The 19,280-nt window shown below is 33.2% G+C and overlaps 2 protein-coding genes across 2 annotated transcripts; one reads left to right on the top strand and one right to left on the bottom strand.

Annotated features, from left to right (window-relative positions):
- The first annotated feature begins 644 nt into the window (after positions 1-644).
- LOC131936368 (ribonuclease Z, mitochondrial) lies at positions 645-10,205 on the top strand. Its single transcript, XM_059293311.1, has 20 exons — positions 645-1,383; positions 2,004-2,057; positions 2,282-2,370; positions 2,596-2,720; positions 2,806-2,860; positions 2,956-3,069; positions 3,303-3,373; positions 3,462-3,520; positions 3,762-3,877; positions 4,006-4,165; positions 5,320-5,646; positions 6,337-6,464; positions 6,615-6,711; positions 7,624-7,765; positions 8,027-8,175; positions 8,492-8,588; positions 8,906-9,026; positions 9,275-9,353; positions 9,536-9,683; positions 10,050-10,205. Exons 1-20 carry the CDS (start codon positions 752-754, stop codon positions 10,203-10,205), a joined length of 2,919 nt encoding a protein of 972 aa, XP_059149294.1. The 5' UTR covers positions 645-751.
- A 110-nt stretch (positions 10,206-10,315) lies between these two features.
- LOC131936377 (uncharacterized) lies at positions 10,316-17,992 on the bottom strand. The gene is made up of 11 exons (XM_059293325.1): positions 17,685-17,992; positions 17,365-17,465; positions 16,363-16,423; positions 16,077-16,191; positions 15,433-15,574; positions 14,950-14,962; positions 11,777-11,968; positions 11,458-11,558; positions 11,035-11,095; positions 10,811-10,925; positions 10,316-10,581 (listed from the first exon to the last, which is right to left on the bottom strand). The coding sequence occupies exons 1-11, from the start codon at positions 17,916-17,918 to the stop codon at positions 10,433-10,435; spliced, it is 1,284 nt and encodes a 427-aa protein (XP_059149308.1). The 5' UTR covers positions 17,919-17,992; the 3' UTR covers positions 10,316-10,432.
- Between the last annotated feature and the right edge of the window lie 1,288 nt (positions 17,993-19,280).

Here is a 19,280-nt window from a genome sequence, read left to right as displayed (position 1 = left end):
CTGAACCCTGTCAAAATAGAGTATTTTAATAAACTCCTATTACAATTTATTAAAAGTTTTCTAAAACGCGAAATAACGTCTAAAATTCGTTTTCTAACATTGCTTTTTTTATAATGCAAAAGTGTGACGTCGCACCATCTGAACCCCCCTCCCCCTCATCACACACCGTCACAAATTTACGGACCCCCCTCCCCCCTATGAGTGTGACGTCATTTATGAACGACCCCTTTATATTAAAGCGATAAAAAATAATGAGGCGCAACGCGTTGAATGAAAGGTTGTTAAGACAACGTTTGTTGGCTATCGGAAAATACCAGTTTGGATTCGACGCTAGAATTTATTGAGAAAAAATGTGTTTAGATTTTGTAAAATTGGGCCTAAATGTTAGGCTAACGTTTTTTTGTTGGCCTATTATTCACTTTGTAGCCTAATTAGTAGTACACACATAAAGCAACTACATAACATTTATCGCTACATCTCTATGTTTAATATCAAATACAAATTTCCGTAAATAATGGGGTAGGTGGGGGGGGGGGGGGGTGAAGAGGGGCAACTGATCTAGATTTTTATTGTAGCAGGGGAAACCACTCAAAATAAATTCTTAATTTTATTTATAGCATCTACTCGTGTGAATGAACTGAATGCGTTCTGGATCAGACTGCGGAAAATGTGCATTGGGGATCTTATTTAGAATCTAATATTTATTACTAATTACTAGATCTTAACCTGGATCTATCGTTTTTAAAAACAGATGTCTTTTTGGAAAATTTATTCTACAAGAAGATTATTAAGTCGGCTGTCTAGTTATAGTGACTCAAGTTTTGACACAATACAAATTCCATTGCAACAGCATGCAAATCGCCATTCTATGACTTTCATTGCAAATGAATTTCATAAGCCTAGGATTGCTTCGCTAGTGATTTTGTGTCGCAATTTTAATTACTATAGATCTAGATATAATTATAGAAATAAGCCGAACCATCATTTTGTTTTCAAACCGTTTAATGCTACAGCTGATACCTTTCATTCTGCTTTATTTCAATGTCTGAACAAAAATGTTCATAACAGCAAATTTAAAAGAGTAAATCTGGAAGCAAACAATACCAGAAGTGCTAATAATAATACTGCAGTAACACATGAATCACAACCAGCAACAATGGCAAGACACGGCAAAGGCAAGTTAAAACAAAATAAATCAGAACCAGATGAAGATAAACAAAACAAAGATAAAAATATCTCTGTCACATCTCAGAAGCCTAAGCTGAAGGGTATCAATAAATTTCAACAGCTATTGAAAGTACCAACTAAAATCAATGTTGTTGTTATTGGCACAGGAGGACCAGGCAATTCCAAATCAATTCTCATCACAACAGAATATTCTAGGTAGGAACTCTAATGCTTTTAGGAAATCGCAATAATATAGCCTATAGGCCTAAATGTTGTCATGAGACATTTATTATCAGCAGCCAAAGCTATTCCCAGCCGTCTGTGGAGGCTATTCACAGTCGGCTGTCATTTTATGCTAAATAGACAACTGGTAATAATATCTTACAATTATAAAAGCACAAGCCCTAATACTGCTATTCGCGGTCGACTGGAAATAGACACTTCATTTATCAATTAACAGCTACAAAGTCAGGCTTCAGAAATGTATCATCATATCTTGTCACATTTTCTTCCCTTCACCTTTTTTTTAATACAGCATTAGACAGACTGGACAAAATTGAGAAACAAGATTTGACCACAATTCCATATCTGAACATTGTGATCTAAAATAAATCTTGTAAAAAGATCCTTGATTTTTGTCCTGCTATTATTTTAATAAGCAGAACATTTTCAAACCCAAACCCCCGCCTGAAACTAATACTAAAAGAAAAGTACAACTTAAGTATGCTGGGCAGGCCTAAGTTTTATTTTTATAATTGTAAAGTTGTAGACACTGTGTTTTTATTTTTATAGTATGTTAAGAATATGAACTTCTAACATAGAATGTATTTCTTCAGATACTTGTTCAACTGTGGGGAGGGAACTCAAAGACACAGCGGAATGAATAAGGAGTAAGCAGGATCATTAAATCATTATCTAGATTATAATCTTTATTATTATTTACTTAGTTGGCATAATCCTTGACAAAATCCATATTATTCACCTATCAGGAAAAATAAAAAAAATGATTAGCTTGCTGGTTGATTTATTTAGTGTTATGTGTAATTGTATATTTTAACAATATCTTTTCTTAAAGTGGCAAACATTGCTAATTTTTAAAACATTTCATCTCAAGGTTAAGATCTACAGCATTTGCTAAACTCGCTGGTCTGGAAACCATATTTTTTACTTACAAAAGTTGGGAAAATACTGGAGGATTAATGGGTATGCATTTGTTTGCTGATATAAATTTGTACCTAATATTTTTATAGCTGAAATTTAAATGATTGTTAAAACATTGTTCCAGTATTTTTTAAATGAAAATTAATATTGTTTGTATGGAATTTGAATTTGATAGTTACTAAATATCACAATTTTTCATAAAATGTGTTTAAAGTAGCCTACATGTTATTATGGCTGCAATCTATAAAACATACCTATTTGTTTCAGGTATGACTATGACCTTGGAAGGTCAAAAGAATCCTGCTGAAAAAAATTATAAATTGCGAGGGCAAAATCCAAGTGTGAAACTAGATACCAATCCTCACATTACCATTTATGGTCCTCCTGATGTGGTCAGTCTGATGGGGTTTTGTTTGTTTTTATTTTCAAGATATAATTTCAAGCTAATGATTCATTCAATTTTTTTTTGTTCAACAGGAAAAAATTACCTCAATGGCAAAAAAATTTGCACATTCGACAAACTTAAATATAGGTCTGAACTTTTCATATTTCTAAATATTTATGATAGGGTTGTTTTATTACTGAGGTAAAATTATATACAAATCATTTTGATCTTTATTTATATAGTGAAAGGCGACGGAGTTTATGAAGATTTTTGTCTTACTATTACACCAGTCCCATTTTACGCTGATCTATTAACATCAGAAGAAGACAAAAATGATTTAAGGTCTCCCAGACCTGGTAAGAAAAGTTTATTGAATACTGAACTACAAATTTAATATACATATACAACTCTCACATAACATAAGATCATATTTAATTTTACGAATTATGGTTCAAATACACTAAAATTTTTGTTGGATAAGAACCACATTCAAATAAGTTAGAAACATTTAATTTTTAAAAATGCAATTATATTCCCAATTTCAACCATAACCATTATCTTTTTTCTAACCTATTGTTTTAATCCACAGCTAAAAGAGTAAAAACTGATTCTACCTATACCAGTAAAAGCAGGGATGTTGCCTATGCATACATTATTAAGGTCAGTATTTTACTATAACTATAACATATCTATTACATGCAGGAAGAAATTAGGACTCATACTAAATATGTGCTTTTTTGTTTTTCAGGCAAAACCTCTGTCACCAAAAATTAATGTTGAGAAGTGTCTGGATGCTGGTATCACTATGTAGGTCTTAGATGTTAATTTTTACAACTTAAGTTAGTTTTTAATATTCAAATTTATTTTTTTAAAAACCTACATTGAAATTTACTCATTTCACATTCTTTGTTTTGTTTATGGCATTTATATTTTTATTATATTTTGTTTTCTATTTTTAAAAAAAACTGTATTTGTGTTAAGAAATTATGGAGAGGCAAAGGTTGAATAGTTGACACAGGTAGTAAAATTAATACTTTATTTCTTCAAGTGGCCCAATGGTGGGTAAACTACAGAGAGGGGAATCTGTTGTGTTAGAAGATGGCAGAGTTGTGCGCCCTGAACAAGTAACCGATAATATGATGTGTGATGACCGACCATTTCTCAGTATGTACTTGTATTTGAGAAATAAATCTTCTAAACTGAATACAGAATTGTTTTTATAGTACTTACCTTATAGTATATAAACAAAATAAATAAAAATATTAAGAATTATTGATTTGTTTTATTTCCAGTACTAGAATGTCCAAGAAAGGAGTTTATTGATTCATTGTCTGCTTGTTCTGAGCTTGAGGGGTATCTAAGAGAAAATACAGACCAAGCATTTTCACTGGTGGTGCATATGTCACCTCTCAATGTGTATAACAGCGAGGAATATCAGTCATGGATGAATAGGTGAACACAGCAACTGCAGTTCATTGCTTTTCTTTCGACTTTTATAGGACGAAAAATAACAGGAAAACATTATATCTGTTGATGAAAAATTACTGGCTTAATATTTCTAAGTAACTTGAAAATCTAGAAACTATTTCTTGAGGCTCTTCTGAAAAGTTAAGACTAGTTATATTATGATTTTTGTCTAATTTTTTAATGTGAATAGCCCATATACTTAATTTATTTGACAATTTAAAGCAAACTCTACAGTTTGAATATTTGTGTTCTACTACTGTAATAATGAAACAAGGTAATTAAAAAGTCTAGTGACAATTTTAGCGCAATTTCCTTATGTTATCTAAAAATAGCTCTGTCGTAGCGTAAATCAAGAGCAGGGTTAGTAAAACCATTGGTTAGTTATTAAAACGTTTTTTATTAATTTTTTTCAGTATTTTACATGTTTTATTTACAATAGAGTTACATGATTAAAAACCATTGCGCGCCTACTGAACGTGATGGCGCAGCCATGGAACGCGATGGCGCAGCTATTGAACGTGATGACGCGTGTGGTGTGGTTGGAAAAAATGCCTACTAATTCGGTCCAAATTTTAATTAATTCAAAATTTTTTTTGTGACCGAACGAAAGGATATTTTTGAAAACTTTCTTCGGCAATATTGTTCTAAATTATGGCAAGAATCGATTGGTACATGTTTCAAGTCGCTTAGTGGTCTGGTTGCCGAGATATGGGCCAAAAACTACATTTTTTTGAGGTTTTTTGGCTTTTCCGGGAAATCCATGAAAGAAACCCGTAATTTTTATGGCCTATGTTCATCCTCGTAACTTGCTTAACATAATTGCTTTTGGAACTAGTCATCGATATTGCTTCGTTGAGGAGGAGATACGACTTAAAGCCCGGACACACATTCATCCATTCATTCATCCATCCATTCCCAGAAATGACGAGTTAATAAACGCAATTCTCCAGAATGGAAATTGCGCTAAAAAAAGGAATTGAAATGCTGGACAAAAGCTTCACTATTGAGCCTTATTTAGCTATAACTATGTTATTTAAGTAGTGTAGTCATAGTTCTATATGTTCAATCTCATTGATATATTCAATAATGACTTAATTTGAACATTGGTGATATGTTGTGTTGTTTTCTTCAAATGATAGGTTACATAAGAGCACTGACCATCTGGTGATGAACAAAGATTCTCCCGAGGCTGCGGTGACCAGGGTGTTGGCTCATCAGGCCAGGCTGAACTTGGTTGATACGGAAATCTTTCCTTTGTTACCAGTGAGTGACACTCCTGCTAGTCTAGAGACTCTGAGAGTCAGCAGGGCTTTACTGGACACACAGTCAGAATCAAACACCTCTAGCGCAGCATCTAAGGAGGTGGAGGCTAAAGAGAATATTTATTTAAAAAAGAAAGGAGAAGTGATGTTGGCTTCGTCTGGTCTTGTTTATGTATGCAGAGGAAAGGAGCTGGGATTCCACATGTAAGTGTAAAGTTAATGTTAGTTACACTTAGATGCCCCAGTATTTTCAGCCCTTAAAGTAAAGTTCCCTTTTTGAAGCTGATGGTCCATGGGACAAGTGAAGTCGAGTTCACCTGTTCATGTGACCTCAGCATATGAAGGGATATTGTGGTCAGCACTATGCTCAGCCAATTTCAGCTGTAGTGTGCAACATTCAACATTTGCAAGTTACTTGGATTGTTATTGATATAATCCTCCAATTTACTGTTGCCAGTGATCTGCTAGGCAGTTTATACAGCACACTGGAACATGCACAAAGTTAATTACCTATTTTATGATTTCTATCAGTTCAGGTTAAGTATCAAATTCTAATGTTTTTGATATTTTTCTGTGTTGGGTTTTTGTTTTGCAGGACTGTGCTAATTATTTCTAAGCATCAACAGTATTGGCACCTTGAAGAGCAGAACTAATAAAACATATTTTTAGATCAAATGATTAGAACAATAAGCAGATCCAGAAACTAGTCACTGTTAATTTCTCTATCTTGTGGGATGTAAATAAAGAGGTTATAACTTTATAATAGGTCCGAAATTTGTCCTGTATAATACCTATTTGATAACACATTTCCTGTAAAGTTTGTCTTGTTTTTCACCTCATATTCAGTCTTTAAAAAATATTTGCCTCAAATTTTTAAAATCATTTTTGAGACAGGGACATAGCAGAGTTTAGTATAGAAAAAGAACAGAAGTACTGCTTAGATAATCCAGATATATCAGCAAAGCTTACTGTGTTAAAGAAATCAAGCCTGTTGAAATCTCAAGATTTGGATAATGATCAGGGTCAGTGTCAATGTTTATTTATGTTTCATTTAATTCCTCACTTTTTCTTGTAAATAGTTGTTTCTTTTTAGTATTGTTTTACCAGCTGTAATATTTATGTTAGATATTTTCTTACCATTTTAATATTTTTCTCTACTATTTTATCCTTAGACAACTTAACCAGCTATCCAAAGGTTGTATTTTTAGGCACAGGATCTTCAGAACCCAACAGAATTAGAGCACAGTCATGCATTTTAGTTCAGTTAAGGTATTTGTGTTCTATTATATTAACCAAAGTGATTGCCTTTTTGGAACACTTATTAATTTTGCAGCTTCTTTTTAACCATGTAATTCATTGAAAAATATTAATTATCACAGTTTCATAAGGTCAGTCTTAAGATTAAATTCATTTTTTTTTTTAAACTTTTTTCCTGTTTCAATTTTTTGTTTGATGTTTTTTACTTTCTCGTATATACGAAGTATAGAGAAAGTATTGTAATCGTGCAAAAAAAAAATCGAGATTTTTACACCTCACTGATACAGAAAAACATAATTTTGCAATCTTGTCCGTGTGTCTGTGTGTGTGTGTGTCTGTCTGTCTGTCCGTGTGTAAACACGATTACTTGAGAACCGTTACAGCTAGGTTGATGAAATTTCATATATAAGTATTTTATCAAAATGTAGACCCGTATCAACTTTTGAGCGATTTCCGATAACCGGAAGTGGTACTTTTCCTACTTTGAATTTTTCAAAAGCCTATAACTTGAGTACTATTTCAGATAGATAAATGAAATTTCACATGTAAGTAAAAGATCTAATTCTCTACCTTCTGTTAAATTTTGAGTAATTTCCGTTGACCGGAAGTAGTAATTTACGCTACTTCCGATTTCTCAAAAAACTAATGTAAATTTTTAAAGTACTAATAATATTGCGCACTATTATGCGCTTTTTTATTTGGCGTTCACTTGGTGTGCAATTAATTTGTCTACGAGATTTTATTCTATTTTTAAAACTTTAAGAATTTAAAATGGATTAAAAATCATGTCTATAGCCCGAGTTCCCATCCCCTGTTATTTTATATAAGAATATTCGAGAATGTTTAGGGGAGATCACTCCCGGTTTATTTTTAAAAGTTTAATGAAGCTTTTTTAACAGTAATTGATATTTCTTACACAACCAGCAAAAGTACTATTATTATATTGGACTGTGGTGAAGATTCTTATGGCCAACTGTTTCGTTTTTATGGCAAAGCAAAAGTTAAAAGAATTCTCAGAAAAACCAAGGCAATATTTGTATCACATATGCATGCTGATCATCATTTGGTAAGTCTATTTTTTATTTATTTTTAACATAGCCTTTTTCCCCCTAAAAAAAATGACAGCCTTAACACATGTTAACACGTTATATGACAGCCCTAACACATGTTAACACATTATAAAGCTTTTAATGTAACTAAATTATGAGATTGTCTCTTTCTTCCATATTAAAATCCATTGTTTTTCAGGAAGAGAATAGTCTGTATTTCTTGTTGTGTTTATGTCCTGATTTTTTTTTTTTTTATTCTTACATTGTATTGCCAACAGGGTCTTTTCTCATTAGTAAAAGAGAGAAAGCTTGCCTTTGATGAAAAAGAAATACCTTTTGTTCCTGTTTTACTGATTTCCCCAATACAAATGAAGAGGTGGTTGAAGTTCTACCACACAGAGCAGGAGCCTATCATATCACTTTTTAGGTATATTTGACTTTTTAGGTATCTGTGACGTTAATTTTTCAATATTTGTGTCATTACTTTTTAGGTATTGGTCAAAAACAATTTCTCTTTGGTACTATATTGGCTACTTTACCTTTTTCTTGTTTGGCTCTATGGTGTGCTTTATCTACATAAATAAATTATATGGACTGCATAAGTAGCCTTGGGATTTGTACCTATAACATTCATAAATTATTTTATTTATTAAAAAATTCAGAATGGGATTGAGTAAAACATAAAACAATAAATGACTTATTATAGCGTGTTCTATTAGTTTTCCTCTTGTTCTTTATTACAGGTTTGTAAAAATACAACAAGGTTTTCAAGATTGTGATACATTTTCTGTCTTAACAGCCACCATGGATGATGTTAAAAAAGAACTGGATTTTACTGAGGTATAATTAAAAATGCCCTACAAGGCGTTGGTCTTAAAATTAGTGCAATTTAAAAATATTAAAACCTGGTTATTGTTTTTATGAACTGTTTTATACTATACCCTCAAAAGCAATTTTATTTTTTTTATAATCTCATTTTTGTACTGCCAGGCAACAGGAATTTACAGATTTCCAAAACACTATTAGCTAATAACTCAGGCAATTTTAATTATTTGAATTAATTGACAGATTAAATCTTGATCTATTTTGAATTAAATAGAGCCAATAATCTTGACATTTAGCACTAATGTTTTTTTAACATTTTATGTATTTAACAGTTCACCCCCATTGCAGTTGATCATATCATCAATGCATATGGAGTAGCTTTCAGGCATGCCAATGGATACAAGTTAGTATACTCTGGAGATACACGGCCATGCAAGGCTTTGATTGAAGCAGGTGAATTACATTTTTTTAAAGAAATACTTCTTGTAGAAATAAATTTTCAAGAGGTACCAAACTGTAACATGAATGAAGTGAAAATGTAAATATGCCAAATGGGCAGGTGGTACATACATTTTTTAAAATATTTGTTGTGTTTGATAATTATTCACATGACTAAAACTTTTCTTGGGACTATTTAACTTTTGCATATAAAATGTAATTACTTTTGATCATTCTAAAATCCAAGTATTTGTACTATCTAGGAGCAAATTGTGATCTGCTCATCCATGAAGCCACTCATGAGGACAATTTATTGCCACAGGCTCTATCTAGCAAACACAGGTACAATTTAAACATATGTAACCAAAATTGTTACAATATGTAAACAAAATGTGTAAACAATATGTAAACAAAATTTGTCATGCCCTTATAGCAAGAAGTGACTAAGTAATTTTCTTTATACAAAATCCCTCAAGAATTCTCTTTAGGAAAATCAGTTGAATTTACTTGGCTTTTATTTGCAGCACATTTTCAGAAGCTATTGATGTTGGTAAACAGATGATGGCAAAACACATCATTCTAACACACTTCAGTCAACGTTACCCACATATGGTTCCGCTTTTTGATCTTACATTACCAGAAAATGTTGGATTAGCATTTGATAACATGCAGGCAAGTGCATTTTTATTTCTAACTGTACTTATGCTGGATGTTTTTTTTTTTTATGTATTAAATTTGCTTTGTAAAGCCCATGACAATACTAAATGACATTTAATTTTCATTATTTAATCATGAGTGGCTTTAAAAGATAGATATGGTAATTCTAAAAACCTCCATGTTTAACTAAGAAACAAGCAGATTTTTAAAAATACTTGATTCTATTGACAATGGAAAAAAAAACTTCTGTTAATTCCAAAAAGTCTTTCCTTTATTTGATTTATTTCACTGCATTAACATTTCATGAAATTTGTGTTTTGTAACACTTAGAAAACAAAATCAGGTTAAAAAATTTCTTAATTAAAAAATGTTATTTTTCAGGTCTGTCCTAGAACATTAGGACGCCTGCCAAAAGCTATTCCAGCTCTAGAAGAGATTTTTAGTGATGAACTCCAAAAGTTAGTGATTAAAAATTTAAAACGGCTCAGAGAAAAGACAGAAGCTGAAAATGATGAAATTTTAGAAAGCAGAAGTTAAAGTACAACATAATCTTTAATTAGACTGGATTGAAATTATTGTGTGCCCAGTACTAGTGTGCCGATATTTTGTAATGCCACTTTACAAATACATACTTCAATTATATATATATATACACATATATGAAATGTTTGTTTTTCTTTCTAAAAATATTTTAGAAAGTTGATTGGGGCAATAAAAAGTAACATTTAATTTAAAACCCAAAAAAAATAATTTCCAATTTAAATTCAGTGCTTTCTATCTTTGAAGTCTCGAATCAGCTTCTTCCAACTTCCATCTGTCCAATTCTCCAGCCGTTTCAGGTTGCCTATTGATGAGCCAACATTATGGCAAGCTGTGAATACTACATGTTCCCATGTGGGACACTCCTCAGCTCCTGTTGGGTATAATAACATTCATTCAAAATTAAGAGGGGGTGGGGTAACTGTGATCTTCAAAAGTTTGCAGTTTTGGGGGGGGGGGGGGGGGGGGGGAGGGGTGCTGAAAATAAAACTCCACACTTTAAACTAGTAGCATGATTGTATGTATGTTTCACCTTTGATGAATCTTGAGCTTATTTAATGCTAAGTTAAGTTTGTTGTTTTAAAAAATATATAGTTACCAACCTGTGATTTTTATGGCATCATCTATTAAAAGATGGCCATGAATCAATGTTTTATCACAGATGTGAACCATTCTATCCACCCATGACATCCCAAGGTGTTGATCTATCCACTGACACTTCATGTCCACAGAGAAACAGAAAAATACTGAATGCTTTTAGTACATGTTTAGAGGTTGAACGATTTGTTAAAACACTATGGTGTAACTTCAAACAAGTTTAGCTAACCTTTTCTTTTAAGCCAAATTCATAAGAAACTACAGGGGGTGAGACTATGAAGACCTCAACACTGGATAAAAAATGTTAAAAAGTAATAAGCATACTGTCAATTATGGGTCTAATCTAAGAATTGCATAGTAACGTTTTTGAACTAATAAAAACATTATCTTAGAAAAAAAGCTCCATATCCTAATTCTATTTAAAATAGATTCATAAAAATTAGGTTATGATTTACCTGGACTAAAATATCTTGAACACAACAATTAAATAAAAATATGAACTAAGTTAGTTTGCAAATTATAAAACTTTAAAAATGACTCTTTAATAGTCCATACACATGCTAAAATTTCACTTCCAATGGCTGATGTATAACTCATTTAGTTGATTTTGTTAATTTTTTATTATTTTATAAAGAAGAAATCTAAATCTCACCCTTCCATTTCATTTAATTCTTTTAGTGCACTACAGGCTCCAGGAATTTCAGGTAAATCACTATAAAATCCCAATGCTGTGTAGACTGACACAACTTTATTCTGTAAATATAATTCTATATGCATTGTGTGGCACCTTTTAACATTGAAAATAAAAAACTGTATGATTGCCAGTTGATGGTTTGCAATCATTTCCAATGATGGTAAAAGTAAAATGCATGTAGATGCTACTAGCCTCACAATTCCATTACAGGCTGCAGCCAAAAGAACAGATTGGCCAGAATTGACCTCTATATCATGTCCATGTAGAACAAAATTACCTCATAGCTTGCACCAAACTTGCTGTATTGAATTACTGGATCTTCTCCAACTCTTTTGGGTAGAGGAACGTATTTTAAATCAGGATATTTATTTCTAAAGTCTCTTAAAAAGTTCTGCTCAAAGTCACAAATCACCATATCCATATCAATTAGCACAATCAAAGAATCACTTGCCATCTTTACCTTCAGATTCTTCATTTATAAAACATGATTTTTAAAGAAAGTTAGTAGCTTTTCATTCTTAAAACATTCACACTAATTTCCAAACTCTAACAATACTAACAAAGGTTATGGTTTGTCCACAGTCAATATATCTTAATTCTTTAGAGGTTTAGGCTAGATCTAATTTAGACTCTTTGATAACAAAAAACACTAGCGAAAGTTAGGCTATTTTTTTTTTAAATTGTTGTATTTAGAATAATTAAAACTGGTATTTTCATTTTTTAGATTCTAGAAATTACTATTTTAAATACGTTCTAATAGTGTGCCTATCCCACACGTTGCCGCTGTCTTAGAAGAAAGTCTGACGCAATATTTTACGAGGGTTTTAATCACTTTTAATGAGTTTTATCAATGTGTTACCGATCCTATATTCTTTTATTTATGTGTGAACTTGTTTTCTAAAACTGAGTTATTTAAATGTAAACCCTGCACTTTATTTCTTGGATCATATTTCATTATTTGTCAGGGCACAGGTTTACCTACACTACCACCCAGCAAGTAATTTTTTTAATCGTTTTTTTTTTAATACTACTAGTAGTACTACTTATGGGTCATCCATTTATGACGTCCACAATTTTTTTGGATTTTGGACACCCCCCCCCCCCCCTTGGTCCACAAAAATCCACTTTTTTTCCTTACTAAAGTCCATATGAGTTCACAAAAGTCAGTTTTTTTTGGAACCCCCCCCCCCCCCTCCCCCCCCCCCCCCCCCCCCCCACTCCCGCAGCGTGTGGACGTCATAAATGGATGAACCCTTACTAGAATCTAGACTAGATCTACTATTAGTAGATTCTAGGGTAATCTATAGTTATAGGTACGTAAAATTGCCCGCGGCTAGTAATGTAGGAAAAAGTTACCTCATTGTCAAGGCTTTAATAGAAGTATATTGTGATATATATTTGTGTCAAAGATTATAGATAAATGAATAATAAACCTAAATCAATGGCTAAATATATCAATATAGGCAAGAAATTAACTTTAAACAGCAGTGTTTGCTAGCAGGATTTGCTATATAAAAAGTGGTCATCTGTAAGTTAGAGTGGCTTCCCCTGAATCTTGCGCTATAAGTTTACAATAAAAATAAATAAATAAGATGGCTGCTATAACTATAGTAAATGAGCATGGTTGCATCTATTGGAAACATCTCTAGTCTTCATTTATTATTGAAAAGTTTTAATTCAGTTGTTTAAAAACATTAAATGAAACAAGGAAACATTTTTGTATTTTTCAAAACACCAAATCCTCCTCAAAATGTGAAATTATTATTATAAATTTTAAAATTTAAGTAGTCACCTGTTTTTCACATTACTATATCTAGTCGCGGGCAATTTTACGTACCTAAAACGATAGATTACCGATTCTAGTACTATAGACTATCACTATAGACCTAGTACTAGATTTCTAGATCTAGTAGACTAGTGAGTAGTAGATCTACTAGTAAGTTGTTATTTCTAGTGCTGCGATCTAGATTTAGGTCTAGATCTAAGTAAGTAGATCTACTAGATCTAACAGTAGTTAGAAGTTCTAGATTCTAGATAAGAATTTTTAAAAGGGTCATAAAGACTGTTACTGTCTATGCACAAAATTCAGAAATGCATAAGTATTAGACTAGTAATACTAGTATCTAAGGCTTTTGTTTGTTTTGAAGCGGAAGAGGCCAGATAAGTGAAAAACAAGTTAAAGAAACAATTGTAATTTGTTGCGCTTTTTTTTCTTTCCCTTCAGCTACAGTGCTGGCAAAGTAGTTCACTAACTTTATTAGAATACAGTATCATTTCAAAGGAAAATTAATTATGTATCCAATTAAGTCAAATTTAATGGCAGATTGCATTGTCTTCATGTCTTGACCCACGTGCCAACTTTGAAACGAATCTGTCAGTTAGAAAGTGCCCGAAATTTCGCTCAAGTGTTTTGAACTATGGCGACAGATAGACAGACAGTGTTTCTTCCAGACTTTTTTCTCCGGGGGGGGGGGGGCACTTGAAATCTTCGGGGGGCGGTAAACTTTCTTCGGGGGGGGCGGACACTGTTAAAAGTATATATTTTCTATATAAATGATATAAATTTCATTTCGTTCGGGGGGGGCGGTAAAAAAATTTCGGGGGGGGGGGGGGGCGAAGCCCCCCCCCCGAAGAGATGCCTGGAAGAAACTCTGTAGACAGACTGTCAGCAGACTGGACGAGGAAGCAAGTTAAATAAAAGTTTGTAAAAATACACTTTGACAAGTGTGTCCGCGTACCGCCACTCCACCCCTCCCAGGGAAAATGTCTTAAAGAAATTGGTAACACATTTCATCTAACACTGGCTCGGGGGGCTTACATTAATAATTGTTTGATTTTTTTAAATAGATTTATATATAAAACTCCTCAATATATATGGGTGTTGTAGCAATGCCTCTCCCTCTTCGTGGAAAAAAATACCTTCAAGAAACACTGTCGCCTAGTGCGCCACTCGTTGCCAAGAAGACGAGAACAAAAGTGCATGCTGAACCATGCCAGGCGACATGGTACCCTCCTTGTCAAATGTCACCCTACTTTAACATCTTTAAGTCTGTTGTCATCGTATTTACTGCCCCTCATCATTTCACCGAAAAACAGGTCTAAACTGTGGGCTGGTGTCTCCAGTTGATACCAAGAGTATTAGTGATTAATGTCTAAGTGCTAGGGCCCCCTACCATCAATTCTCTTCCATATTTTATTTTTGGCAACATGCCGAGAAGCAACTAACCAGCGCCTATAATTGGAGCATCTTCATAAGCCAGATAGATCTATATCAAAATGTTTTTTTAATGTCCTTTCCATTTGTATTATATAATTATAATTATTAATATGTGACGGGCCTCTTATTTTGGTATGATTATTCTTAAGGTGTGATTTTATTCGTAATATTCTAAATGATAGATGTTTTAATACATCGTGCTATACTTAATTTTGGCGCTGTACATGACTAACCTGCTTCAATAGGCTATATATTATTAACAATTCTCAAACATGGTTCTGTTTTTATTTTCAAAACTATGTGACAACAACAACAACAAAAACTCTAAAACTATTTTTGTTTGTGCTTTTTTCATTAATTCAATGATACACTATAGAGTCAATTTTTTTAAATTTCATATTTTAATAACATTGGGGAAAAATATTCCAATATTAAAATGCTTTGATGACATTCATTTTGTGCCTTTTTAACTTAGCAAATACGATAGTTTAAAAACAAAACAACCCCAAATAAAATAACATTCCTAAAAAAAAAAAAAACAAGCAAGAGCAAAACTAAAAATTTTAAGCATTCATTTTGAAATGTAATTAAAATGAATCGAAAAATGATAATTTTTGGATCATCCTCCTTCTCTCTCCCACTCCTCCACTACCCCCCCCCCCCCCCAATAAAATAACAACATTCCTCAAAAACAAAAACAAGCAAGAGCAAAACACTAGAGTCTGGAAGCTAGCTGGTTGACGATGTGTCTCCACCGACCATCAACCCAGTTGTTTAACTTTCTCTTGTTTCCACTGTTAGATCGAGTGTTATGGCAGGCCTGAAACACTATGTGTTCCCACTTGGGTTTGTTCACCCCTGAAAAAATATTTTCGTTAACTTTTTTCGCATTATTACTATAAATTCGTCATCGTTTTCATCTTCATGTTTTTGGAATTATTTGAGTAATGAAACGGCCAGTTACTTTTTCAAAAAATAGTGTGAGTGGTCGTCAGAGGCGTGGCGACCCTTCCCGGCGCCCGGGGACAAACTTTCGATTTGCACCCCCCCCCTCAAACTTTCGATTTGCACCCCCCTCCTTCAAACTTTCGATTACTTTATCCAAAATATTGGCACTCCCTAAGGTCGGCGCCCGGGGACATATGCCCCCCCCCCCCCCATCGCTACGCCTCTGGCGGTCGTCCATCAATGAGGCCACTTTTTTCGCCAATTTTTAAACGAATGAGCCACCCCTCAGAAGTAATTATTTATACTCGAAGCTTATTAAATAAACGCATGTTTTATCACAATAGATTCTGTATACTGTGCACTCAACTTGTTTGTCCATAACCACAAAATTGTGTATTTAAAGAGTTCTTACCCTTGATCTGAACTCGGTCATCTATGACAACGTGGCAGTTGATCAAAGTTAAATCCTTCACAAAAACAATTTTTTGTAACCACTCGATGCCCAGATGTTCCTCAACCCACTGGCACTAATGAAATATCATACAGCATAATATGTAAAGTCGGAAAAAAATAATGTAACGTGTATTGCATGTTGTAATATTTCTGTTCTTTGTCAGTGCTTGCGTGTTATTTTATTCCATTCAATAAAAAATGTTAAAAATAAAACCCAAAATAACAACGATCACTAAAATAACAACCTTTTCTTTCAGACAATAATTGTAGGGTCCGGATGTGCTTGAATAAATGAAAACCTCAACGCTGAAAGTAAAAACATTTGAATAAACAGACTAGATATTCGACGATTTACAAACTATGAGTCGCGGAATTGTGGTAGCGAATGTGGAAAAGTAAAACCGAATTTTATAACATTAAAATGTACAGATAAAAATATACATGCATATTATCTTAAAAGTAATTTTTTGTCTCCGGATATTTAATTTTATAATATATATGTATATATATATATATATATATATATATATATATATAGATATATATATATATATATATATATATATATATATATATATATATATATATATATATGATGGATGGATGGATGGATGGATGGATGGATGGATGGATGGATGGATGGATGGATGGATGGATGGATGGATGGATGGATGGATGGATGGATGGATGGATGGATGGATGGATGGATGGATGGATGGATGGATGGATGGATGGATGGATGGATTGGCGATGACATATTATTACTTTAACCTAGCGAATAAGAAAACAAAATGGGTTTTCATATATTTATCTGTGGACTGTGGTTAGGAAGCATTATTGCAATGTAGACTTTAACTTTAAGGGCAAATTTAAGCTTGGTTTACATAAAATGGCTGAAGATTTCATTTTAACATATCTAATTCCCTCTAACATTGACACCCCATCCCATATCTTCCATACAACATTAAATAAATATACAAGCAAAATATATAAGTACAGTGGCGTTACTAGTCGGGTGTCATCCTGTGCGGTAACCGATGGTGCCCCCCCCCCCCTTCAATAATTATGCATATTTTATTTGGTGTCATCCTCTCTCCACCGACTATTTTATTATAAAAATTATAGGATAAAACATTTTCACAATACATTTTGTCGGGTGTCAACCCCCCTCTTAAAATGATGTAACACTGTAGGGACCGCATGTGACACCCCTTTATACGTCTATAGACCTATACTCTTCACATTACTTGACCATCCTATTCAAAGCCTGGAGCGCTTCGCAGCTTCCGGGAATCTCCGGCAAATCTCGTATAAAACCTTTTCTGCTGTAGATATTGAGGAGCTTCTCCTGAAGTATAGTATGAATGTATGCAGGGTGAGTATATAGACAAAAGAAGTCGACAAAAAAACACATGGCGACGGGACTTGAGAGCGGAAACTATTTATAGATTATAATAGATATAGATAAATAGAACCGTAGAAGGATATATCAATCGTATCATCATATACCTCTTACATCAGATAGAGATTACCGTAAATAATAAATTATATTCACACGTGAACTTACACCTAAACCAACTCCAAGTTCAGCATACTGTTGCTTAATGTTTAAACCTTTTCTTTGCTCTAGACTTATAAACGGCTCTTTCGGGTACATTTTGCGATACTCTTTTAAAAGACTGCCTTCGAAGTCACATAAAACATTTTCAAAATCTATAAAAACCTTAAGCTTTTTAATCTTTAGGCTAGTGTTTCCATGTGTACACGATTTGTTGTTTGAATAATTTGAAGCAGCCGCCATTTTTTATCACTCGTTTACCATAGCTAGACCTAGTAATAAAAGAACATACAAATTCAAATATTTTTTGTGTAGAGATCTTTGAAACGGAAGTGCCAGGTAGAACAAACTTCGATTGGTTCATTTAAAATATTATTTACCGGCTGGAAAATAGTTCTGAAATTGCAATCTTGGCAAATAAGCTTTTAAGGGGATAGGCTCCCGAAAAAAACAGGGAAAAAAACTTTTTAGTTAAAAAGCCTTTTTCATTTATTTGTGTATGTATAAGTTAGGGTACTTAAGGAAAAATATTTGGATGTACCAGGGACTCTTCTGAAAATATGGTTGCCATGGAAACGGCGGCCATCTTGGAAAAAACTCCCTTTTGTGGAGTTCTAAAATTTCCTAAAGTAACATATAAACCGCCCATATAATCATTGATCTTTATTGTACTAACATCAATAGAGTGAGCTGGCTAATTTTTGTAACCGAAACACAGCTAGACATATTTTTTTTCAAATTTTCAAAAAAATATGTGGTGAAATTCCATTGAATTTAGCATTATTTTCATTGGAATTTCGTCACACCAAATTTTGAAAATTAAAAAAAAATATTTCTAGAGTGATTTCTGTTACAAAAACTAGCCAGCTGACTCTATTAGCGTTAGTACAAGAAGGATCAATGGTTATATAGCCGATATTTATGTTAGTTTATGAAATTTTAGAACTCCAGAAAAGGATGTTTTTTTCAAGATGGCCGCCGTTGCCATGGCAACCATTTTTTCAAAATATTCCCTGATGCATGTAAATATTTTCCTTCAAGTACCCTAACTTAGATATACACAAATGAATCAATAAAAGGTTTTAATTAAGAAGTTGGTTTTTTCTGGAGCCTACCCCCTTAAAGCTAATAAGGTTTTAAAGTTATAACGTTAGCACTAAAATGGTTAAATGATCCTGGTAACTGAAAATAGGCTGGTAAGTCTTGGTTCATTTGCATATCAATAAGATCCACCAGTCTATAAATATCAAAGGTTTGGAAACGATACATTTCTTGTGGTTAGACAGTTTTGTCTGATATGGCTTGCATAAGCGGAGATACAAACAACATTATTAAAGCGCCTTTACAACATAGCCTACATCTTATAGTTGCGCATTGGCCGGGCAATGTACGAAATACGCTGTCAATTTTAAGCACTTTTGACATTGGCCGCACTTTGGGTTTTGGTCGCAATACATACACACACACATATATATAGGCAGTGGCGTAGCGAGGTCGGGTGTCACCCGGTGCGGCACTTAATGGTGTCACTTCCAGAGGCGTAGCGACCCTTCCCGGGGACAAACTTTCAAATTTTGATTTGCACCCCCCTCAAATTTTCGATTT

This window comes from Physella acuta, unplaced genomic scaffold (assembly GCF_028476545.2).
Source record: "Physella acuta isolate Inbredline_101_S28 unplaced genomic scaffold, ASM2847654v3 ptg000177l, whole genome shotgun sequence".
Lineage (NCBI taxonomy): Eukaryota > Metazoa > Mollusca > Gastropoda > Physidae > Physella > Physella acuta.
The sequence above is the reverse complement of the archived record's forward strand: the minus strand, read 5'-3'. Positions and strand labels throughout refer to the sequence as shown.